The 25,982-nt window shown below is 39.6% G+C and overlaps 1 protein-coding gene across 1 annotated transcript; it reads right to left on the bottom strand.

Annotated features, from left to right (window-relative positions):
- Positions 1–794: 794 nt before the first annotated feature.
- LOC103701589 (uncharacterized) lies at positions 795–24,556 on the bottom strand. The gene is made up of 16 exons (XM_039118776.2): positions 24,364–24,556; positions 24,235–24,263; positions 24,028–24,139; positions 23,803–23,900; positions 22,551–22,647; positions 22,377–22,466; positions 22,195–22,257; positions 21,988–22,062; positions 21,679–21,744; positions 21,527–21,604; positions 5,257–5,367; positions 5,048–5,125; positions 4,830–4,949; positions 2,277–2,320; positions 2,126–2,183; positions 795–1,025 (listed from the first exon to the last, which is right to left on the bottom strand). The coding sequence occupies exons 1-16, from the start codon at positions 24,394–24,396 to the stop codon at positions 1,017–1,019; spliced, it is 1,161 nt and encodes a 386-aa protein (XP_038974704.1). The 5' UTR covers positions 24,397–24,556; the 3' UTR covers positions 795–1,016.
- Positions 24,557–25,982: the final 1,426 nt, after the last annotated feature.

Genomic DNA, 25,982 nt, shown 5'->3' with positions numbered 1-25,982 from the left:
CAACCAAAATTTGATGGTGAAATTAGTTGATATCTGATTCTTAATTCAATTGCATGGAAGAAAAGGCCTAACATGATACAGGGTATGACTGTAAGAAGTGTGATATTAGAAGAGGACATGTAAAGGTAAAACAGCAACACAGAGACACATTTAGTCCTGTACAAAAACTTTCAAGCAGTTATGAAGTAAAATAATCTGTGCAAAAGAAGCTCTTATAAGATAAGCAGTCATGTCCATTAAGTTGAAAACACGAGCAAAGTAATGATAAAATCCTTGTTAGAAGGGCTAGATGTTTATTGGAAATTATGTCAAAGGACAAAAGAAAATGAAAGCCTAATACATCCGGCAAAATTCTTCAAGTAGAATAAAGAAAAAACTTCACTACATATAGGAGAATTTTGCAGATCAATTGGCAACAGAATCAAACTTGATATACAACTAGAGTTCCAAGAGTATGAAGATTACTATGATCTTAGAACAATGGGACATATGAGTTTAGCACGATAAAGGAGTAATAAATTTGGTTAGCTATCCTCATATTATTGTAGGCCTCCAGACCACGTCCCAACTCCAAAGTAGATGATATTATAATCAAGAGCCCAGTAGATTTGTAGATATCATGGAGTGAACTAATTCAGAAATATTATAACATGATCCAAATAATGACTGGCTTAAACTGCTGAAGAACCACTTTCACTAGTAACCACACATTCATATGCATAATCATCTTGAAGAAGAGAAGAAATATAGGGCAGAAATAAAGCCAAAGTAAACTATTATGACAACACGAGAACTATTATAAATTTATAAAAAAGCTATATATTGAGGAATATTAATGGATTCACTCGGTTCTTCTGAACCACCAACATGAATAGTCCAGTAAAGCTATCCAAAATACTTACAAAAGGTTTTTAACACTTGTCATCTCTGGCACTTTGATCTCAGCAGCAAACCTAGTTTATATCAAGTCAAAAGCATGCACCACTACCATCAAAATACCAGAGCACCCTGGATTTTTACACCGCCTAGAACCACAAGAATGACATGATCAGTACTCAATATTTCAATGGAAAAGCAAAAAACATCTTCCTATTTTACTTAATTGCCGTAATAAACATTGTAATGCCATAGGGATACATATCGCAGGTATAGAAGTATCTACAACACCTACTCCAGATTCAACTTCGGGACAAAAGAAGTATGCGTATAACATATAGTCTGTTCTCTGAGCATGCTTTAAAGGTTCCAAGGCATACGTATTCTGATGCCAATATGTACAACGGGCATTAATTTGATAAATTATATTGTTCGTTCCTATTTGCATAGCCTATGCCACAAATGGATGAAATTCAAGAATATGGAGAGGCAAACCATAGAACAAAGTTCATTTGTTTTGACAATTGAAAAGTATCTAATTTTGGTAACCATTTTAGGCCCCTAAGACATTTAAACTAGAACATTTTAGAAATTTGGAAAAAGGATGTCATGATGGATGGCATATATTAAAAGATTTAGATGTTCCATCATGCATTCTAGCACCAGATCTTTACTTTTTACTAAGTTAATTATGCCCAGATAATATCAAAGTTGTCATTATATTTAAATTAACAAAAAAATGAACTAAAATCATGCATAACATTGCACCGTTTAGTCATTTAATATTTAAATAAACAGTAGTTGACTTCTTGATATGATTGAAAGGATGTTTGAGGTTCTGTATTTTTTTTTTGGCTTTAAAATGAATTCTGGATTACAAATTCGGTCAACATCCGTTCAAGTCAGAAAAAATGGCTTCCTATTAGAAAATTTCATGCTTGAGTTGGTACCAAAGATACTGTGCTCAGTACACCATTTGTACACGGGGTGGCAGCAAGCTGAAATTTTAGGTGAACTGCTGAAGCCAAAATGGGCATGTTGGCATGATCAATGTTGCATACTCTATTAAGGGATATGAGGCTTATGTGCATGGTTACATGCTGCTCAAAGACATGTCCCTTGAACAACTCATTGTTGAATTATATCCTCTAACCTTATATACATAAACAGCAATTGTTCAAGCTCAGTCTGGGTAAGGATTATTAAAAAATTGTAAAAGCAACTTTCAGGAAGATAAAACTTTGCACACCTCAGCAGATGCTGAATGGATCACTTCTCTCTCAGCATCTAAATGGCTACTCAATATCCTACAGAGAAGAAGGAGATGCATCAATGCGTAAGCCACTGAAATAACAAAACTAATGAAAAAAAAAAGAAAGAAAATTTTCTAAAGAATCAACCTTGGCTTCTCAGACTTTGCAAAATGTTTGGACATTATTGAAGCCTGCATTGAGATTCCAGATGAAGGTCAGTCTTGTGATTTCCTAGTAATAAAATAAATTATGTGCTTGAAATTCCAAGAAATGGAGGTTTAATGGATATGTAAATACAAGATTAATTACAGCAGAAAGGCATATTCTTGTGTTTCAAATACACAAGATCTTAAAATATTCAAAATGTGCTTAGTCTTATATACAGACCAATAGTTTAAGACCCGGCCTGGTTGACCCGCCTAACTTGTGCTCCGTAAACAAACACGGGTCAGGTCAACCCCAAACCTAGATTTCCTAAAAACCAGCAACCCGCTATTCACTCGATTGGTTCAACCTGCTTTGACCTGGTTTTTTCTTAATTATTATTTGGTTTGTTTTGGTATTCTATCCAAATTCTAGTTGTTAACTCGTAAGAAAATACTTTCCATCCTCAAAAATGGGAAAAAAAAAATTTACGATACACTTGTTAGGTGCTCATATATTATTAATATATTAATATAAAATAATACTAAATAATAATTTCAATATGCCAACAATAATATAGCACTATTATTAAAATATAACATCAGTATATAATAAGAAATATTAATATTCAAATTTGGTTAACAATATCATAAGATAATCTGATTATATCAGTATTAATAATATATTATTAGTATTATACTAATATCATATGATACTATGGTAATGATTATGCAAATCTTATAGCCATATAAGAATGTTGATATTATTATTAAATAATTTTTATATTAATATGATGATTTTAATTGACTATAGTAATATTAATATTAGTATAAATATTAAAATTTTGTTAATAATATTATGTTATTTTTTAAAGTATTATGATAATAAGATAATACTAATGTTAATATCAAAAACATTATTTAGGAATATTATTTTCAGTACTATTGTATTAATTTAATATTTATATAATATGAACTTTTCATAATATTGTCATTTTTTGTACATTAGTACTATTATATTAATATAATACTATATTATAATATACTAACTACAATATTTATATTAATTATAATCATATTACAATAGTATCATAAGTATAATAATATTATCATAACAACATAATTAAATAATATTACAATATTCCAATATATAGTATGATATATTATAATACAATAATTTGATTAATAATATAATATTAAGAAAATAAATAATTTTAATACAATATGTAACATATATTATTGTATTTTCCATAGATGATATATCATTGTAAAATACTTTCAATATATAATCAAATAATCAATATTAACAACATAATAAATAAACATTATTGCGAACACAAAAACAATATCCATGCCCCCCCCCCCCCCCCCGGGTATGGTTTTGCTGCTTCTTATGGGAATTCAATACCCTCAGGAGTCAGCATTAGCGTGTCTGGAGTTACCAGACATGGGAATGGGCTGGATGGGAAAACGTTACCAATTCCCACCTCCTAATGCTGACAAAATCCAGCATAGTCTGAAAGGCCACATGTTAACTCTACTTAGACATTAATTATTGGAGATGCCTGCATTTAGTATTCCTAGAAAAATAAAGAAATATATAACTGATATAGTGTGAGTTATGCACAACCAGACTCATGTATACACAAATGTCACATAAAAATAACTGCATGCCGCTCACGAAAACCTACTAATGTATTTTATATTGCCCCCCCTACGAATGCTCCAATAGAGAAATTGAAACCCTACAGCATGTTGAGCCTCCCAGAGTTCAGTGTGTCTCTGCAATTCACCAGTATACTCTAATAAAAGCTTGACTTGTGCACTTTCCATAAATAAAAAACATGCACTCCTTCATTCTTCACTTGACCTAAAAACTTTTTCATACTGTTCTCTCTTTGACATGACTGTCTTAAGCCCCTGCCACATGCACGGAAACGGGAAAAGATGACAGAAGGGGGGTGCACCTCCTGCATTTTTACCATTACTGTGTGCAGCTAAAGTGAGAGAATGGTGATATGTTTATTCGAACTTCAAAAATCAAACAGAAAAGATAAATGCAAAAAGGACTAGATTTACTTAACAGTATTATACTCATCTATGTGCAGCCTCACTTTAAAAAAATGAGCAGTCAAGCAGACTAGTACTGGGCATGCACACATATGATTCTTCGCAAGAGGCATTCAGTACATTTCACAAGTACACGGCCCATCCTACTTATAGTAAGACAATCATTTTATGATTGAGACAAGAATATTTATTAGAGTGAATATGGAGGGATGAATTTGAAGTTATTAGGAAGTGAGACCCGAAGCCTCACAACCTTCTAAATGAGGGACAAGTTCTCATGCATAAAAACATAGTCATGCTAGGCTCTAGCATTACATACAGAATCAATCAATTTCAACCAAAATGGGAATCAATTCATTAAGATGTTGAGATGTAGAGAACCAAAGTACACTAAAATAAATGAATCGAAATCAACAAACCACTGGCATCAAAATTGAATTTATCAAAATAATAAAAAAAGTCAATTTTCAAAAATAGAAACTTAAACCTGCTCTTGAATGATGCTCCTAGCTTCAACAAGTTGAGCTTCAAGCTCAAGCTCTCTCTCAGTTGCTTCAGAGGTCACCTCTGCTCCTTTCTGTGCATCTTGAAGCTGTAGCATCCCTGCCTGTTACAGAAAAGATGATGAAAGTTGAAGCAGTGCAGAAAGAAAGTGTAAACAAATAATAAAAGAAATGCTGTTAGCTCCAAGCCAATGGAAACCACCTTAATTGAAGCCATCTTAGTTCGTAAGCTCTCTTCTATTTGATCTCTAGCCATGTGGAAAGGTAGATCAAAGAAATCCTGCAGGTAACAATTGCATGACACGAGCGTGGGTTAATCAGAAATATCTAACTAAAAACCGCGCCCCCCCCCCCCCCCCCCAAAAAAAAAAAAAAAAAAAAACCTTTAATATTTAGCAGTTATGACCATACCGTCCTGCCACCTAATGGAGACTGAGGAGATCCTGCCACTTGTTTTTCATTGACAGCGACAGTTTGTTGGGACAGGCCATTTGGAGCATTTAAAAAGTCCCGCATATCCATCTAAAGAAGCAAAAAGGATTGGCACAGCAATTCATTTAAACTTTCTTCGAATTAAGATAAGCACAGCTTGCAATTAAGGTTAAGAAAAATCAGCATATTAAGAATCAGAATTGACAGAATCTGATAATCCAGTGGCTTCAATGATAATGTGTTAAAAGCATGGAAATGAAAGATATGTAGAAGAAGCCACATCCAACTTATTTGCGAAATGAAAATTTTGCATGACGAATAAATTAAAATGATCATTTAATGACATAGATAATGCTATTCTTCAAAAGAAATCAGGAAAAGGGCAGCAAACAAACAGGAGAAGAAATCTGTAAAGCATGGAAAGGATATAGGGTACAGATATGACATGAAACAATTGCACCAATACCACAAATCATGGAGAAATAGAATAAATATTTAAACATATATGTAAAAAAAAGCATTCATAAAGCATAATGGGTTATCATAATAACATAGTCCAATAATCCATACAGCAACTTTGACTCTAGAGTTACCCCTTCGCTGCCCATCACTACAGTCAATGTTCATCAAAAGGAGAGAGAAAAAGGAAAATGTCCTATCAGTTGCACTCATACAGCAAATCTTGGAGCAATAGAATACAAAATAGCGGGGACAAAACAATAAAGAAACATTTATCCTTACATATATGTAAAAAAGCATCCATCAAGCATAATGGATTATCATAAAAACAGACCCACATTCCAAATGACAACATCAACTCTAGGGCACCATCATGCCCGTCATTATAAGTCCAACAATCATTAAAATGACAAAAAAGGGAAATGTCCTCCTCATCCCCAGGGTATTCAAGAAGTATCCCTAGCCTATTCAGAAATATCTGGATTCCTTTTTATTTTTTTAGGAATCTAAACAAGTACACTGCATGTATCTAACTTTACTCAATGAGTGTCAAATTCTGATACATAGGCAATGCAATTTAAATCATCTATTTGTCAACTTGTAGATTAGAAGCAATTCTTATGCGAACCACAGGGACAACTAAAACTTAAAATGAAAAGGAAAAAAGATGACATATCCAAATTTCTTTAGTATCTGCTACCTAATCAGACCATAAAACTGCTTCATTTACTAAAAAACAGCACAAGGGGAACACCTAATGAGGGAGTAATCTCCAATATTAGCATTATGATCCTTTCATGTAATGCACTACTGCCACCATTTTTGTTGTTGGGCACGCCGGTGAGGGGGGGGTCGACAATGAGATAGGAAGATATCTTATTCTAGCTTTCAATTAAAATGACCATGACATGTGAAAACATTTCTCTTGGATTACCATTAAAACCAAAAGAAACCATAAATTTGTCTTGGCCAATAAAATTAAGATTAAAGTTGAGTGCAATAAAATGGTTTGGGGGGGTGGGGGCTACAAAACAAATTTGAACAATGAGATAGGAAGATTCCATATTCTAGCTCTCAATTAAAATGACCATGACATGTGAAAACATTTCTCTTAGATTACCATTAAAACCAAAAGAAACCATGAATTTGTCTTGGCCAATAAAATTAAGATTAAAGTTGAGTGCAATAAAATGGTTTACAAGTATCACAGTCACTTAATGTGCCCTGACATAAATCTGACTGTTACAGATAATGCTAGACAAGCCACCAGAAGTGCCAGCTAAGTCAACTTCTCGCTTCATATAAGCAATCATCAATTTCTTGAAAAAGGTCAAACAGGAAAGCTATATTTAATCAGACTGGAAAAATCCAAAGTTGGGCTACCAGATGATTGTACAAGATAGAGGTGCATTAGTCATTGTGCAAAATATTTTAAATATCATAATAATAGATTATCTTTCAGTTCATGGTCATGAGTCAACTTACTGCTTTATTCTATCGTTGATTAATTCATTAATATCTGTTCAAAGGAGTGCAGTTCGTTTTTACTAAACAGCATATATTTTCATTTTAAAAATTGTCTTCAATGGTAAAAAGATTTCTTGGAGTGTTGTTTCAAGGCATGATGCAATATCAATAAGACCTAACAGCCAAACCGACTAATAAACCATGATTGAGATTGCAAAAAATGGCCTCACCAACCTCATAACATTCCAAAAGCAGCTGCAGGCTTACACAGCTCATCCATCAATACTCTATTAGCCATTTAATATATGAGAGTAGCCTAGAAAAGCTCTAAACCTCTGATCCTACTGTTCAACTTATTAGGCGTCCTGTGAAGAAATGACTACACGAGAAAAACATAAAAATGGATATCAGTCCCAGAATGATATCATCTCATATCTAACCTCTGTAATGACAAAAGCTCTACCATTACAATCCAAAACATGCTCGAGGATCTCCGACCTTGGTTACTAGTGTCACGCCCTAGATCCGACCCGTGATGCGGCTGTGCTACCGCAAGCTACTGCCTAATAACACGAAGCCATATTAACAATTCATACAAAAGTATCATTTTATTTAATAAATCTTTTCCAAAAGGGAACAGTAGAGAGCTCTAAAATTTGTACAACCAGCATCAATTCCCCAAACCCTAACGGCTTCAAGCTCCCTGCTCCTAGCAACCTTATTTATCCGAAAGAAAAATAACAGGAGTCGTATGAGCTATGCGGCTCAGAAAATAACCATGCACCATCTTACCAGATCAAGCATAATATTTTATATGCCAATGCATTATTTAAGCAAAATAACAAATATTCCAAGATAAGCATTTCATAACACATATTAAAATAGGTCATAAAGCAATGCATGCTCAATCACGCAAGTTCGTAAACATGGAAATGCAATGTAAAGAATTGCCATTTATTCATGCTTTAAAAATTGTGCTCTCAGATGGAAGTGCAACTATGGTCACTATTATACCAATGACAGGGTCGTAATCTTTACCAACTACTATTACCTGCTAACAGGGTCATATGTCAGCTACTATTACCTACTGGTAGAGTCGTCTGCCAACTACTATTACCCTTTAACAGAATCATATGCCGAGCTACTATTATCCACTGGCGAGGGTCATACATAGTAATATGAGAGTTCATAAATCATTTCATAATTTTCGTAAACCATATCTCATAATTAGATTGAAAGATGAATAATGGCATCATTTGTGTAAAATCCATGATCATGTTATAAACTTGATTTTCATGCAATTTTTCTACATCATCATAATTCATGTATACACAATACAGTATTCATGAAAAATGCCATTTAGCCAAATCATGCAACACTTGCTAACATATGCTTGATCCTAAAATTTATGAAAATGCATGACCATTCATGTAATTTATAATTTTATATCTAAAATAATTTCAGTAATTCAAAATCAATAAGATTTGTGTCAGGGTTACTTATCTCGATTCGGATGACAAATCCACAGTACCTAGCAATATCATAAAGATCAGATTATTTGCCACTCATTCATTATTTTCCATTTTATTTATTTATTTATTATTATTATTATATTATTTAAATATATTTATTTATTTTCTTAATTCTCTATTTATTTATTTACTATTTATTTATGCATTTTATTTTATTTTTATTTTTATTTTCTTTTCTTTTTCTTTTCTTTTTCTTCTCTTCTTCTTCTTCCCGAAGCTTCTCCTTCTTTTCCTTTCTTCTCCTCCCTTCTTCTCCTGCGAAAGGAGGAGGGCATGCTCAGGAGGGGCTGGGGCCCAAGACCAGCGGCGCCCGCCGCAGCCGGCCCTCTCTTCCTTCTGCAGAGGAGAGAAAGAGCTCGGAAGAAGAAGAGCCCGCGGCAGCCGGCCCTCTCTTCCCATGGAGGAGAGAGAGAGAGCCAGGGAGAACTCGCGGCAGTCGCGGCGCTCACAGCCAGGCTACCCACGGCCAAGGCCAACAGCGGCTCACGGCCACACACGCGGTGAGTCCCTTCTTCCTTCTCTTCTTTTCTTTTTATCTTCCACCTCCTTCGGTGGAACTGGGGGTTTCTAAACCCCGTCACATCGAAGGAGGAAAGGGGCCTCCGGCACACCGCAGCCCTGGCTGAGGGCTAGCAGCGCCTGCGGCCGAGCCGACGCCTCCCTCCCCCCTTCCTCACTGCGGCAGGGGAGGAAGATAGAACCTCCCTCATCCCACTACAGCAGCAAAGAAGGGCAAATCTGAGCCCATCTATCGACCTCGCCGAAGTAAAGGGGGAAGGGAGAACTACCTCGGCCGCCGATGACTATGGCTACGGCTGCGGTCGAGCACAGCGCCAGATCCACAGCCGAGGACCACCAGGTAGTTTCTTTCCCCTTTCTATTTTCTTTTCTCTTGTTATCTCGAGTAGATCAGGAGGAAGGGAGGCAAAAAAAGGGTTTTAGAAATGTTACCAAGCTCCGGGAAGGAGCTGCGACGACCCTCTCCAACGGCACCGACGTGGGTTCAGGAAAACCTATCTCTAAGGAAGGAGGAAGAAAAACTGAGAGGGAGGGGAGAGTTATGGTAATGGTGAGCCATCGGGGACTTTTTGGTGGGGACACAGACCACCGTTTCCAGCATGTGTATAGGCGTCGCCGGCGTGCATAGCACTTTGGCTGCCATAGTTTTATTTCTTATGTATTTTGGTTTATTTATTATGTATTTTCGTCCTTGTTAGTTGTTGACTTGTTATGACTGTATTTAGCTATGTTGTGGGGATCATGGGTAGTTATATGATGTTTTGTGGGAATCATGGGCAGTTACATAGAGGGCTATATATGAGACCCTCATGTCTATTGTTGTGGTTAGAATATTTGGATTAAAAAAAAAAGGACTTTGCTTTGGCATCTGGTGGACTCCAGACTTCTCCCTCCTCCTTCCCCTTCTTAAATTCTTTTCTAAATCAGCTGTCCCGCATCAGTTTGGTATCAGAGCACTGTTGGGCTTTGCCTCTGTGCCAACGCCCCGATCCTCAGTCTACTTCCCTTCCCTTCTTTCACTGCCATTTTCTGGGCCGCAGTGGGACAGTCTGCAAAAAAAAAAAAAAAAAAAAAAAAAATCTTTTGTTGTCTCCTCTGTCCCGAAACTCCCACAGAAATCTACCAAGTGTATGGCAGAGCACCGCCGGATCCCAGGATTCCGGTGGGCACACGAAATCTACGCGGTAACCCGACCCCGGACGCCGGAGCGAGCTGACGGACCACGGGTGACTCCCTCTGTCAAAAAGAAGAGGAGCATCGCTGCCCTTCTTTCAGATCTGTCCCTCGGACCCGCCGAAGCGTCTGCCGGCCACCGCGCACACGAAGAGAGACGGGAGACATTCCTGCGAGGAAACCCAGTGCCGGAGCAGGTGACCGGTCGCCGGCCACCACCACAGACCACTGAGACCCCCCCCCCTCCGCACTGCTAGCGTGGACTTCGGCACGATCGGCCGCCGGGAACTGCCAGCAACCGTAGCCGCAGAGCCCGGTACCACCTCCCGAAACCGTCGGGAGGTTGAAGAAACACCAGCTAACGGGTAAGTCCCTCACCCGTTACCCAGTCTATTAACCCGGATCCGTTTCCAAAAAAAAAAAAAAAAGAAAAGAAAAAAAAAAAAAAAGGTCACATGACCCTCACGTGAGCCTCGCACGTGACTTCACACGTGAGGGACAGCAGACGCAGCACGTGACTTGCACGTGCTGTTCAAAAAAAAAAAAAAAAAGCAAGAAAGATCGTACCTGTTGCTCGACGGAGAAGAACCCTAGATCTAGGGTTCCGCCACCACTGCCGCCGTCGACGCTTCGCTGCTTCGCATCATCCGCCTCGCCGCTCCCAGCGCCCTCCAAAACGAAGATCGCCCCTGCTGAACTCGCCCCTCTCTTCCACCCGTTCCCATTTCTTCCCCCTCTCAGCTCACTAAACCCTAAACCCCTTTCTTTTTCTCCCTTTCATCTCACCAAGACCCCTTCTTCTTCTGTGCCGCCACCTCCGACTTCCGCTGCCGACTCCATCCTCCGCCTTCGCCGACCCCCTCGCTCCCCAGAACGAGGGATCCACCCTCCGACATCGCTCCTTCCCCTTCTTCTTCTATTATTTCCCTCTTTTTTTTTCCCCCACGGCGTCTCCCTCGGGTTTACTCCCACAGACACAGAGGGATCCGAAGCCATCCAGAAGCTTCGGATCCACGGTGTTCTTTTAATTTCGGGCGAGCGGGCCGACCCCAGCCTTCGGCCCATTACAGGAGAATTCTGTAGCCCATTATCTTGTGGGCCTGATTTTTCCAGCCTCTACAATTGGATCCAGACCCTGCCACGTGTTGGACTTCCACAACGATACCCGCAGTTGGCCGTCTTCCAGCAGCATCTTCTACAAATCATCGGGCTCCGGTTCTGCACTCTGACATCCAAATTCATCCACTGATTCAGATCTGTAAGAAGAGGTCGTATCTTCCCTTTACATAATTATTTTTCAGCCTTTCCCTATAAACTAGTTTATCTTTAGATTATTATTGTTTTCACTTCATGTTGTCGGTTTGAGATAGGACCTCAATTTTATAAAAGCCTATGCCCCTTGAAAACACATATTGAGCCTTATAAATTATTTTCAAATCCTCGAAAGGCAACTAGGAAATTTTACTGGAATCTGGTGAAATCCAAATCAATTTGAAGGACCCCACTTTCATTAGATTAACCTGTAAAGATTTTGCATGATCCAGGCCAAGGTTAGCAGTACCTAAGGTCCTGATATTTAGTTATCTGCTGTGCTAATTCGAAAGTAACCAAGACTACGTCAAAAGTCGTCTTTTATTCAACATTGTTGATTTTATTTTGAATGTTAATTATATATCTAGGATTTTTGAATTCTAGAGTATGACAACTCGCAGCGGTACATCTTACTCACATGAGATGACGACCAACCCAAGCCAACAGGTGTTAGATGCCATAGCAGCATTAGAAACCAGATTAGGAGCAAGGATCACTGACCTTGAAACTAGACTGAACACTCGTTTGACTATGGCTGAAAATTCAATCACCAACCTCCAAGTTACTCACAACGATGGAGAGTCTGAACTTGGTGAGTTTGAACCGCTCCGTGCCAGAGGCCTTGGGCAACAACACCAAAGGGACTATCTAAGATCGCGTGAGACACCAGATGAGCACGTAATGCGCAGTATTAAGATCGATGCACCAAGTTATGATGGTCGTCTCGACCCAAAAGTCTTCATTGACTGGCTCGCTGATATGGACCATTACTTTGAATGGTATAATCTATCAGAAGATCGCAGAGTTCGCTTTGCAAAAATGAAGCTCACTGGTCCCGCAAAGTTGCATTGGAACACAATAGAAAATATGCTTGCTAGAGCTAGGCAACCCCCTGTGGTACAATGGGATGAAATGAAGGAGAAGTTAAAGGAAAAATATCTCCCAACATCCTATAAGAGTCGCCTGTTAGATCAGTGGCAACGACTGATTCAAGGAAACAAACCTGTGTCTGAGTACATCGCTCGCTTTGATGAGTTCTTCATGCGATGTGATGCACGCGAGAGTGTGGAATTGACCCTTTCTAGGTTTAGGTCCGGATTGCGAGATGATTTACAAAAAGAGCTTATTCTGCGTGAGGTCAATTCATTAGAACATGCTTATCAACTTGTCCAAGACATTGAGCGTTATACTAATAAGACAACTTTTAGGCGATTTGATCTTAAGGAGACCAATTATAAGAACACCCACGGTAGTCAAACTAATACTTGGAGTAAGCCTAATATTAGAAATCAAGCGACTGAGTCCCCAAAAATTAATGATCAAAAGAGTAAGGGAATTTTAAGTGAACCACCCAAAATTTCTCGAGATCAGTGTTACAGATGTTTTGGTTTTGGGCATAGAGCTAGTCAATGTCCTACTAAGAAAACATTGGTCATCGAAGAAGATAGAAATGATGAAGAGAATGAGTTGGTCCATGAACCAGAAATAGACCCTGAAGAGTCAGATGAAGGTGAGGACCCGGATTCACTTGAGGGTTCCACTCCTTTAGGCGTAGTCAGGTGTGTCCTTACACAACCAAAGCGAGAAGATGATGACTGGAGGCGTCGATCCATATTTCACACCTATATCAAATGTGGCGAACATAGCTGTAAGGTTATCATTGACAGTGGGAGTTGTGTCAATGTTGTATCCACAAGAACTGTCAAGAAGCTACAGTTAAAGACAGTGCCTCACCCTAACCCTTATAATGTGTCTTGGGTGGATAAAACCGCTATACCAGTCACTGAGCGTTGTCTAGTCCAAATCAACTTTTCTGAATATAATGATAAGGTCTGGTGTGATGTTATTCCCATGGACGTCGGACACATCATCCTTGGTAGGTCGTGGCTTTATGATTTGGATGTGACCATTTATGGCAAATCCAATTCCTGTTCTTTTGTTCACCAAGGAAAGAAAATTCGACTAAACCCTCTACCGCCTAGACCTTCTATTGCTGGAAAGAAGGATGTGAAGGTTGAAAAGCGCCTTCAAATCATTAGTCCTAAGGAATTTGAGAAAGCAGCAGCCCAAGGATCCATAGTCATTGTGTTAGTGTCCAAAGAAGTTGTTCTTGATTTTCAAGTAGATTTTCCGAAGGAAGTTCATCATGTTCTGGAAGAATTTAGGGATCTCTTTCCTGAGGACCTTCCTGATGAGCTTCCCCCTATGCGTGACATTCAGCACGCCATAGACTTGGTTCCAGGGGCGACTCTTCCGAACTTGCCTCATTATAGATTAAATCCGATTGAACACGCTGAATTGAAACGGCAAGTTGATGAACTACTCCAAAAGGGGTTCATCCGAGAAAGTCTTAGCCCGTGTGCGGTGCCGGCGCTTCTAACGCCCAAAAAAGACGGCACTTGGAGAATGTGTGTGGATAGTAGGGCAATTAATAAGATAACGGTTAAATATCGGTTTCCAATACCACGATTGGATGACATGCTTGATATGATGGCAGGTGCCGCTATCTTTTCCAAAATTGACCTTAAAAGTGGTTACCACCAAATCCGTATCCGCCCAGGTGATGAATGGAAAACAGCTTTCAAAACCAAAGATGGGTTATACGAGTGGCTAGTCATGCCCTTCGGATTAACAAATGCACCTAGTACATTTATGCGAATCATGACCCAGGTGCTAAGACCTTTCATGGGTAAATTCCTTGTAGTCTACTTTGACGATATCTTAATTTATAGCAAAAACAAGGAACAACACCTTGAGCACCTACGTTTGGTTTGCAATTCACTAAGAAAAGAAAGCCTATATGCGAATCTTAAGAAGTGTTCATTTATGACTGATCGTGTAATCTTCTTAGGATTCGTTGTTTCTTCTGAGGGTGTTTCAGCAGACCCACAGAAGGTCCAAGCTATTCTTGAATGGCCCGAACCCACGACATTATTTGAGGTGCGAAGCTTCCACGGCCTAGCCACCTTTTATAGAAGGTTCATCAAGAATTTTAGTACGATCACTGCACCGATTACGGATTGTATCCGGAAAGGTGAATTTCATTGGACCGTTGCGGCCTCAAGGGCATTCCAAGAGATCAAGACTAGAATGACTGAAGCTCCGGTAATGCGTCTTCCAGATTTTACTAAAGTTTTTGAAGTCTCTTGTGACGCATCTGGTCTAGGTATAGGTGGAGTCTTAAGCCAAGACAGACATCTTATTGCATACTTCAGTGAGAAGCTAAATGATGCCAAACGAAAATATTCCACCTATGACAAAGAATTTTATGCAGTTGTACAAGCGCTGCGTCACTGGCGTCACTATCTATTACCTCAAGAGTTCGTATTATATTCTGATCATGAAGCTTTGAGGTACTTGAATTCTCAGAAACGATTGAGTTCACGACACGGAAAGTGGGCTGAATTTCTTCAAGAATACACATTCGTGTTATGTCATAAAGCAGGAATTGACAACAAGGCAGCTGATGCCCTAAGCCGACGTGTCGCACTACTTTTGTCAGTGAGCATAAAGGTTACTGGATTTGATCGTATGATTGCTGATTATGCAACTTGTCCAGACTTTGCTGAGATCTATGCTAGTGTGTTAGAAAGTCACACCAGGGACAATAGTGATTACCTTGTGGTTGATGCATTCCTATTCCGAGGAAACAAGCTATGTATCCCTCAAACGTCCCTTCGAGATTTTCTTGTTTGGGAACTTCATGCGGGAGGAATAGCTGGCCATTTTGGTAGAAATAAGACCATTGATATGGTCGAACAAAGATTTTATTGGCCTAGCTTAAAACGGGATGTTGCAAAAATTGTTAGTCAGTGTCGTACCTGTCATCTATCCAAACAGCGCAAACAAAACACTGGCTTATATACACCCCTTCCTGTCCCAGATCGTCCTTGGCAGGATATTAGTATGGATTTTGAGCTAGGATTGCCAAAGACTAGAAGTAAGCATGATTCCATTCTCGTGGTAGTGGATCGGTTCTCTAAGATGGCACATTTTCTACCCACTTCCAAGACTTCTGATGCCTCCAAAGTTGCGAGGATTATCTTTGATGAGGTCGTTAGGCTCCACGGGCTTCCAGCCTCGATAGTGACTGATAGAGATGTCAAATTTGTTAGTTATTTTTGGAAGACCCTATGGAACTTTATGGGTACTAAGCTTAAATATTCCACAGCCTATCACCCTCAGACAGACGGGCAAACTGAGGTGGTCAACCGCAGTCTAGGAACCCTTCTACGATGTTTAGTAGGTGACCACCCAGGTAATTGGGATCTTCTTCTATCCATAGCTGAATTCGCCTACAATAGCTCTGTAAACCGGACCACTGGCTTGAGCCCTTTTGAAATTGTCTTAGGTTATGTACCGCGAAAACCTATTGATCTTATCCCAGTAGCCCCTAACAATAGAATCTCTGAGACCGCTGAATCCTTTGCGCAACACATGCAAAATTTACATAAAGAGATTAAGAAGAAAATTGAAATCAACAATGCGAGATATAAAACGGGCGTTGACTTACGTCGACGTTATCAAGAATTTCGAGCGGGTGATGATGTAATGATCAGAATCAGACCTGAACGGTTTCCACCAGGAGCCGTTAGGAAATTGCACGCCCGAAGTATGGATCCATACAAAATTCTGAAACGGGTTGGATCTAATGCATATGTGGTGGATATTCCAAGTGATTTTGGGATTAATCCAGTTTTTAATGTAGAAGACTTAGTTGCCTACCGAGGTCCGACAACTATTCCTACTGACCCATTCAATGAGCCTGACACTGACCTCACATCCAACTTTGAGACCCTATTTCCTGCTCCTGCCTTGCCTCCTGTACCTATTTCTCCGCAGATCACAGACACAGTGGAACAGATTTTGGACGATCAGATTGTCAGTACACAGAATGGTGGATATCAGCGATATCTGGTCAGGTGGCATGGTCGACCTCCGTCAGATGATACTTGGATTAGCAGAGATGAGCTTCAGCGACTTGCTTCAGACCTGTTGGAGCATTACCAGACCTCTGTTTCGCCAGAGGCGAACTCCTCTCAGCTGAGGGGAGTTGGTGGGGACACAGACCACCGTTTCCAGCATGTGTATAGGCGTCGCCGGCGTGCATAGCACTTTGGCTGCCATAGTTTTATTTCTTATGTATTTTGGTTTATTTATTATGTATTTTCGTCCTTGTTAGTTGTTGACTTGTTATGACTGTATTTAGCTATGTTGTGGGGATCATGGGTAGTTATATGATGTTTTGTGGGAATCATGGGCAGTTACATAGAGGGCTATATATGAGACCCTCATGTCTATTGTTGTGGTTAGAATATTTGGATTAAAAAAAAAAAGGACTTTGCTTTGGCATCTGGTGGACTCCAGACTTCTCCCTCCTCCTTCCCCTTCTTAAATTCTTTTCTAAATCAGCTGTCCCGCATCACTTTTATAGCCCTCGGAGAGGAAGTGGGTAAGGTCAGCCTCAACAGCCGGCTAGGCAGTTGTAACCGCCTCAACGGCCAAGGAGGTCGTACACCCTTAACCCGGTTTCCATCAGAAGCGGAGAAAGAAGTCTTCTTCTTCTCTATTGTGGCCCTTGGGCTGGCCACATTGGGCCGGCCCATTGGCCCAACTGTGTGCGGGCTGATCACTGGACCCGCCCATTGGCCCATTTTCCAAAATGGAACGGTATAGAGCTCTAAAATTTGAACATTTAGAATCAATTTCTCCAAACTTTAAAGTCTTTAGGTTCCCTGCTCCTAGCAACCCTATTAATCTGAAAAAAAACAATAGGAGTCCTATTGGCCATGCGGCTCAATAAGTAACCATACACCATCTCACTGGATCAAGCATAATATTTCACATATCAATGCATTATTTAAGCAAAATAACAGATATTCCAAGATAAGCATTTTATAACACATATTAAAACAGGTCATAAAGCAATGCATGCTCAATCATGCAAGTTCGTAAACATGGAAATGCAATGTAAAATTATGCCATTATTTCGTGCTTTAAAAATCGTGCTTTCAAATAGAAGTGCAGCTATGGCCACTCTTATACCCGTAATAGGGCCGTAATTTTTACCAACTACTATTATCCGTTGGCAGGATCATATGCCAGCTACTATTATCTGCTGGCAGAGTCATATGCCAATTGCTATTACCCATTGACAGGGTCATATGCTGAGCTACTATTACCCGCTGGCGAGGATCATACATAGCAATCTGAGAGTTCATAAATCATTTCATAATTTTCATAAACCATACTTCATAATTAGATTGAAAGATAAATAATGGCATCATTTTGTGTAAAATCCATGATCATGCTATAAACTTCATTTTTATGCATTTTTTCTTCATCATCATAATTCATGTATACACAATATAGTATTCATGAAAGATGCCATTTAGCCATATCATACAACACTTGCTAACATATGCTTGATCCTAAAATTAATGAAAATGCATGATCATTCATAAAAATTATAATTTCATATCTAAAATAATTTCATATCTGAAATTTATAATTTGTGTCAGGTTACTTATCTCGATTCGGATGACAAATCCACAGTACCTAGAAATATCATAAAGATCAGATTATTTGCCACTCGCTCATTATTTTCTATTTTATTTATTTATTTATTTATTGTTATTATTTTATTTCATTTAAATATATATATTTATTTATTATCTTAATTCTCTATTTATTTATTTCCTATTTATTTATGTATTTTATTTTATTTTTTTTTTCTTTTTTTCTTTTTCTATTTTTTTCTTCTTTTTCTTTCCTTTTTCTTCTCTTCTTCCTTCTTCCTTCTTTCTGAAGCTTCCCCTCTTTTCCTTTCTTCGCTTCCCTTCTTCTCCTTTCTTCTCCTCCCTTCTTCTCCCGCGAAGGGAGGGCATGCTCGGGAGGGGGCCGAGAGAAGAACCCGCGGCGATCACAACATTCATGGTCGGGCTGCCCGCAGTGAGGCCACCCACGGCCGGCGATGCTCGCAGCCGCACATATGGTGAGTCCCTTCTTCCTTCTCTTCTTCTTCTTTTTATCTTCCACCTCCTTCAATGGAACAGGGGTTTCTAAACCCCATCACACTGAAGGAGGAAAGGGACCCCCAACACACCGCCGCCCTGGCCGAGGGACAGCGGCGCCTGTGGCCGCGCCGATGCCTCCTCGCCCCCTTCCTCACTGCGGCAGGGGAGGAAGATAGAACCTCCCTCATCCCACTGCAACAGGAAAGAAGGGCAAATTCAAGCCCATCTATCGAGCTCGCCGCAGCAGAGGGGGAAGGGAGAATTGCCTCGGCCATCGACGACTGCGGCTACGGCTGCAATTGAGCGCAGTGTTGGATCCACAACCGAGGACCACCAGGTAGTTTCTTTCCCCTTTCTATTTTCTTTTCTCTTGTTATCCCGAGTACATCCGGAGGGAAGAGGAAGGCAAGGAAAAGGGTTTTAGGAATGTTATCTAGCTCCGAGAAGAAGCTCCGACAAATGGTAACAAAGCAGACCCGGCCCATAACCTATGTGGACTAGGAGATACTGCAGCACTGATCCATTGGGACTGACCACGGACCAATCGTGGTGATTATTATTAGATTTCAATAGATTTGAACCCTTAGCCTCACGAGGACGTCATGGCTTAAACGAGGAGAGTATGTGAGAACCCGTGCAAGCGTGTGTTTAGTCCCACATTGGCTATTCGCTAAGTAAGGGCACGGCCTCCCCAGCCATTGAGGCGGTTACAACCGCTTAACAGCCGGCTACAACTGCCTAACAGCCAGTTGTTGCGGCCGACCTCACCCACTTTCTTTTCGAGGGCTATAAATGCCCTCGATGGCTCATCATTACCTAGCTCCAGGAAAGGGTTTTAGGAATGTTACCTAGCTCTAGGAAGGAGCTGCGACGACCCTCTCCGGCGGCACCGACGTGGGTTCAGGAAACCCTATCTCTAAGAAAGGAAGAAGAGAAGCTGAGAGGGAAGGGAGAATTACGATAATGGTGAGCCATCGGTGGCTTTTATAGCCCCTGGAGAGGAAATAGGTAAGGTCGGCCGCAGCAGCCGGCTGTTAGGTAGTTGTAACCGCCTCAACGGTCAAGGCGATCGTACACCCTTAACCCGATTTTCATCAAAAGCGAAGAAAGAAGAGTCTTCTTCTTCTCTGTTGTGGCCCTTAGGCTGGCCACATTGGGCTGGCCCATTGCCCCAACTATGTATGGGCTGGTCACTGGACTGAGCCCTCGCATTATCCTCTCCGGCGGCACCGACGTGGGTTCAGAAACCCCATCTTTAATTAAGGAGGAAAATAAACTGAGAGGGAGGGGAGAGTTAAGGTAATGGTGAGCCATCGGGGGCTTTTATAGCCCCCGGAGAGGAAGTGGGTAAGGTCGGCCACAATAGCCGGCTATTAGGCGATTGTAACCGCCTCAACGGTCAGGGCGGCCGTACACCCTTAATTTGGTTTCCATCAAAAGTGGAGAAAGAAGAGTCTTCTTCTTCTCTGTTGTGGCCCTTGGGTTGGCCACGTTGGGCCGGCCCATTGGCCCAACTATGTGCAGGCTAGTCACTGGACCGGGCCCTCACAACTAGAACCAAAAAGATAACCTACATCTGGTGGCCTAATTCTTTGCCCCTACCTTCCACAGGGAACTACAAAACCAAGAAAATTACTGTTTAACAAAACCAATATATAACCTTTCAATTCTTTTAGAGTCTGTGTTGTTTCTAGTTTATGCAAAAGGACGTTATCTTCCAGCCTTTATTTGATGTTTATCTGCCACTTTGTCCCAAATTGATTTTTGTTTTAAAAGGTATACCTTGATCAAACAAGAAATAAATTAATAAAAAAAGAATTAGGTGCACAACAAAAAAAAATATGGGGATTGGATCAACATGTATGGTTCTTAACTCTAACTGTCATCACCAACAGGCAATCCGTACTGGAGGAGGAGAAAACAACAGATAAATATACTAAATATAAACAATAAACTAAATGAACGAGAAAAGAAAATGAAACATATTAAAGCTGAACTTCCAGTAAATTAAGGTTAAGGACTATGAAGAGCCCTTGGACTTCATAGACAATTGCAGAATAATATGCTATAACCATCTTTCCTTCTCTTGATAGTAGCAATACCATAGAAAAGCCTTCTTTCCTAATGATTCAACCCAACTGTACCATTCAAAGTATGGCAGTAATGACATCCAGTGATAATTGGCAGTAGCCAACGACAAGAAGGCAAGGTGTTGTCAGTTGTTATTAACCCACCCAGACTCGTAGAACTTATAAAATTCAAAAATTATCAGTAGTGTATACTTGTTACCATAGGGAGCGAGACAAACTCAGCAAAGTTAAATAATTGTGGTAAATTTCAGAACCATGCCTTTAACAGGTTGGGAAAAAATAAGAAAGGAAGGAAGAAAGAAAGAAAGCAGGTAAAACAAATTCAATAAATCTCTATAGATATTGAAAGAATAACATGTTTACAAATTCCTAAAGTCTTGACGACATCAACCAAAAAACAATGGCATAAAAAATAGCTAATTTGCCATGACCTTTAAATTAAAAAAAAAAAAAAAAAAACCTTAAAACTACTAAATGTAGCTATCGCTCAACAAATCTCAGTACTGTAAATTAATTGTCTAGAAAAACTACCATTACAACCAATTATTTTCAACAACTAGAAAATTCCATCTAAATATGTCCGTAGATAAATCATATCGAAGATATGATTATGTAGCAGCAAACAAGTAAAGACAATGTCATTAAAAAAAACTCTTAACAGCTTATTATTACATGCTTCTACCTGCATAGAACGTAGTAAAGCCCGCAAATCAGAGTTCTCTGCCATCAGCTCTTGCTTCTTTACTTCATATGCATCAACCTATTGGTACCATGTAAGACATTAAGGAAATAACCGACTGCATGCATCACTTGACTGAGTTGGATCTTTCTTACAATCATTTTATAGAAATCATTGTCAGCCTTCTTTCCATTCCATGTTCCACGCTGACGCCCTTCTTTCTGTTGCCATCAACAACAAGCAACATCAGGTGGAAATATTCTTAATTACCTGAAGCATCAAAAAGCTGTACTGGGTATCCAAAAGTAGAATTGAAAGCCCAAAAAGGTTTTAAAAAATGTGATGCGAAGCGCATGAGGATTGGTGTAATCAAATTCAATATGAAGAATATTCGAAGACTGCATTTGTGGATGTAGCTGCTTGTTAGAACTATAAATTGATAATAAAAATAACTTTAACAAAACCTGCAGTAAGTTCATTATCTCCATCCCTGACCGAGATTCCTTCTTTTTCTCCATTAGCACTTGGTTTAGCCTCTCCTGCAAAACAACAGATTAATACCCCCAGTTATTTAGTAAATGCATTTTGGCATGTTCCATGATATGATCAACAAAAACTTTTGCCAAATGAATTTCTGATTATGCAACTGTATATCATAGCAATAACATTACCTGCAGTTTTATGTATTCCTTCTCTTTTTTCTTCATTTCATGTATTTGTTGCGTGCGCACTTGCTTTTCAAAGAAAATTAATGAATCAGGAGAGATGGGTTTGGGGCAGAGGAAGAAGAAGAAGAAAGAATATTTGCCAGAAAGGAGAAGGGACAGAGGCACAATGATAAGATATTTCTCACCTGATTACCAATGACCATTCGCTGAAATTCATCACGTTCCTGCTGCAACTTTTCAATTTGAGCCTTCAAAGCTGCAGTATGTTTAGCCTCCTGATGATAATAAAAGAGTTACAAAGATTAACTGTTCCATCATCATTTAAGAAGTGATATATGAAGGAAAAACAATGAACCAACCATTCGGGTTAAAGTGGCTAGCTCTCGATCTTTTGCAGCTAATTGTGCCTCAAGCCTTTCAATCTTAGCCTCTAATCTTGATAAATCAGACTGCAATCTATAATTATACAACAGCAGTGCCATCAGAAAAAGTGCCTTTCGTTATTAGCTTAAAATGGCATGAAGTAGCTCCTAATGTAGATGTGAAAACGGTCCACTTCCAGTTATAATTAAGAAAACTAATCCAATTTAAGCAGCTCCTAACATGGATTATCTCACAGACTATTTCTGCTTTGGCACTAAATTTGGTGACTTCGGCCAGTGGAAAGATCTTGAAGACCCAATTGGGCACAGAACAATAATCCAGATGACTAATATTAACACATAAAGCTTAAATCCTCCTGTGTACCACCCAAAAAATGCTTTCATATTGTCACCAGCCATACAAATATATGTAATGAAGGATACGAAAATCCCCTAAACAAAATAGTTTAATTGATTATGGATATGTATTTATTTAGGTACACATTGCAATTATATCTTTCATTGCTTGCATCAATTTTCTGGAACTGTTGAGTGAAAGGCTGCATGCTGAAAGGATTGGGAGAAGATATGGTGAAATCATGCTGTTATGCAAGTAGTTGAGGTGAAAATATAAATCACATCACCAAAATATGCAGTTTATAGATCCATATAAGTCATTTCGAACAAGAAAGATGGGAAATCCAGTGCATAACTATTTATGGTTCAGAAGTTGATGGATGACCGAAAAAACAAGCACCATGATCCCCTTGGCAGATCAGTAACAGACTAATACTCAACTCATATAAAGAGTATCAGCATTTAAATTGGGATGATAAAGTGCTGGGAAACCTGATCTTGATAGTCACTAGTAAATGACCAAATATTAAGAAGCCCAAACATAATGCAATGCGCCCAATACTGAAAAAACCCTAAAATCATTTCCGATTTGGTAACTGTGTATATATATGAACTTGAACTTGTCAAACTCTAGCCTGATTAATAGAGCACCATTGACATTATAACTATTCTTTATTCTGGGAAAGACAACATGCTAGTTTCTCTTTGCAATGACCAAAAATTTCATTCAGTGTCACATATAAGTCAAAATTCTATTAATTATGATAAGGAAACGGTTGGATTTAGACTTCTATTACATGTACAAGCTAATTGGAATAACATTATCGGATCCCCATAAATTAAGGCACCAAGAAAGATGAAACTGATAAAAAAAAGTAAATTACACATTCACCTTTGCCTCTGCTCATTAGATGACTCCCTAAACTCAATGTCGCGCTGCCTTTGTTGAAGTAGAGAATAGATGCAATTACATGTCCTTGAAATCGAAACCTACCACCAAAAAATATTAAAGAGAAAAAAGGAAAGAACGAAACATTATAGCAAAAAAACAAGAAAAGTAAAAAAAATCGATAATCACAGAAAAATAAACATAGACCGCCGGATCAAGATGACGAACGGGATCAGTGGCAAAGAGATCCAGTGAGGCTGGGAATCCGAAGGTCACTAGCGTCTGGTTGAGGTACTTGGCGCAATGCTCCAGGTTCCCGGCGTCGGCGAAGGTGTACTCCCTGCAAGATCGGGTCAAAACCCTAGAAAACGGAAACTGGGTTCTGGAACATAGATCGACCGGCCGAAGGCCGCTCGAGGGGGGAGATCTCCTCACCCAATCGCGAAAGGAGGCCCGCCAGTTGCCTGCATTGGAGCAGTAAGTGAGCCAAGATGCCGATCGAAGAGAAAAAGAGAGAAGAGGGGGTTTCGAGAGCGGATCGAGAAAGGGAATGAAGAGAGTTACCCCGAGGTCGCACTCGGACTGAGTCGCGGACATCTCGAGACTCGAAAGTTTCTTCGTACGGCGAACAATGGCGACGCCTTCCCGGTTCCCAGGTGATCCGTGAACGAGCTGTCCGGAAATTTGAATATGGATGCGACTGGGGAGTGAATTATATATCAGCTGTTGCTACCATGCGCCACGTGTGCTAGACGCTACCGATCTTGGTTAACCTTCCATATAAATATCTACGCGTCAGCAATCACCAACCCGTTTGTGATCTTAGGAGGCCCCAAGTATGTCCTTGCATCTTGAGGCCCCCCACGTCCTGACCACCTAAAGATAAATTTTAATAATAGCCTGTCAAAAAGTTATATTAGAGTTGCATTAGGGACCATAAATTTAGACCGATTACTACAGAAGGGCGGCATATCTTCAAGGCATCAAATTTTAGAGTAAAACTTAGAGTCAGAAGACTTAGCTGAGATAATTGAATAGGTTCTAAAAAGATTGTGGTGCCTTATAAATTGTGCATGTGTTTCGAAAGATTAACAAATTTGTTAATTGAATCGTCTCTTTTGATGTTCACCATTCCGAAGGGATTATTTGGACTATGTTCCTCCACCCATGTGTTATCATACAACCATAGATTATTTTATGCGGACTTTGCCGTAAAGCTTCTGCGTTGGATGGTAATCCGACGGTCCAGAAAGCGTGTTTTTAGGGCTCGTTTGGTTCGCGGGAAAAGAAGGGGGGAAAGTGTGGTCAACGGGAAAGTAATGAAATGCCTCTTGTTTGGTTGGAGTTTTCAAAGGAGAGAGAAGGGAAAGTTGTATTCCCATGGGAATGTGATTCCCACATTTAGGGCTCGTTTGGTTCGCGGGAAGTATTTTCCCTCCTAGGAATCTGATTCCTGGGAAGAGAATACCTAGGAAAGTACTTTTGGCATGTTTGGTTAACCATGGGAAAGTGACAAATTTCCAAAGTGCTTATGTTTGGTTGACCATCCACTTTCCTAGGAAAGTTATGTATAATTCCTATTATGCCCTTAATAAAAATTAGGTCTTTAATGCCTCTTTAATGCTTCTTTAATGCTGAAGGGTCTTTTTGGGAAAAAATAAAAAAGGAGTGATTCCCACCTCATGGGAAAGTAACTTTCCCATGTTTCTCATGGGAAAGACTTTCCCATGAAATGTGGGAATCATATTCCCATGGGAATACAACTTTCCCATCTCTCTCCTTTGAAAACTCCAACCAAACAAGAGGCATTTCATTACTTTCCCGTTGACCACACTTTCCCCCCTCCTTTTCCTGCGAACCAAACGAGCCCTTAATGGGAAAGTTACTTTCCCATGAGGCGGAAATCGCTCCATTTTTACTTTTTTCCAAAAAGTCCCTTCAGCATTAAAGAAGCATTAAAGAGGCATTAAAAACCTAATTTTTATTAAGGGCATAATAGGAATTATATATAACTTTTCTAGGAAAGTGGATGGCCAACCAAACATAAGCATCTTGGAAATTTGTCACTTTTCCATGATCAACCAAACATGCCAAAAGTACTTTCCTAGGTATCTTCTTTCTAGAAATTTGTTTTTCAGGAATCATATTCCTAGAAAGGAAAATGCTTTCCGCGAACCAAACGA

Source organism: Phoenix dactylifera, chromosome 2 (assembly GCF_051530095.1).
Source record: "Phoenix dactylifera cultivar Ajwa chromosome 2, Ajwa_hap1_PhDact_Kaust_v1.1, whole genome shotgun sequence".
Classification (NCBI taxonomy): Eukaryota; Viridiplantae; Streptophyta; class Magnoliopsida; order Arecales; family Arecaceae; genus Phoenix; species Phoenix dactylifera.
This window is presented reverse-complemented; position numbering and strand designations above follow the sequence as displayed.

Excerpts from the sequence above, each read along its gene's own strand:
- LOC103701589 (XM_039118776.2), bottom strand. The coding sequence starts at position 24,396 with ATGTCCGCGACTCAGTCCGAGTGCGACCTCGGG. Across the intron at positions 23,901-24,027 it reads ATCTCTTTGCCACTGATCCC|GTTTCGATTTCAAGGACATG; the intron begins GTTCGTCATCTT and ends TTTTGGTGGTAG. Across the intron at positions 4,950-5,047 it reads CTAAGATGGCTTCAATTAAG|GCAGGGATGCTACAGCTTCA; the intron begins GTGGTTTCCATT and ends TTTCTGTAACAG.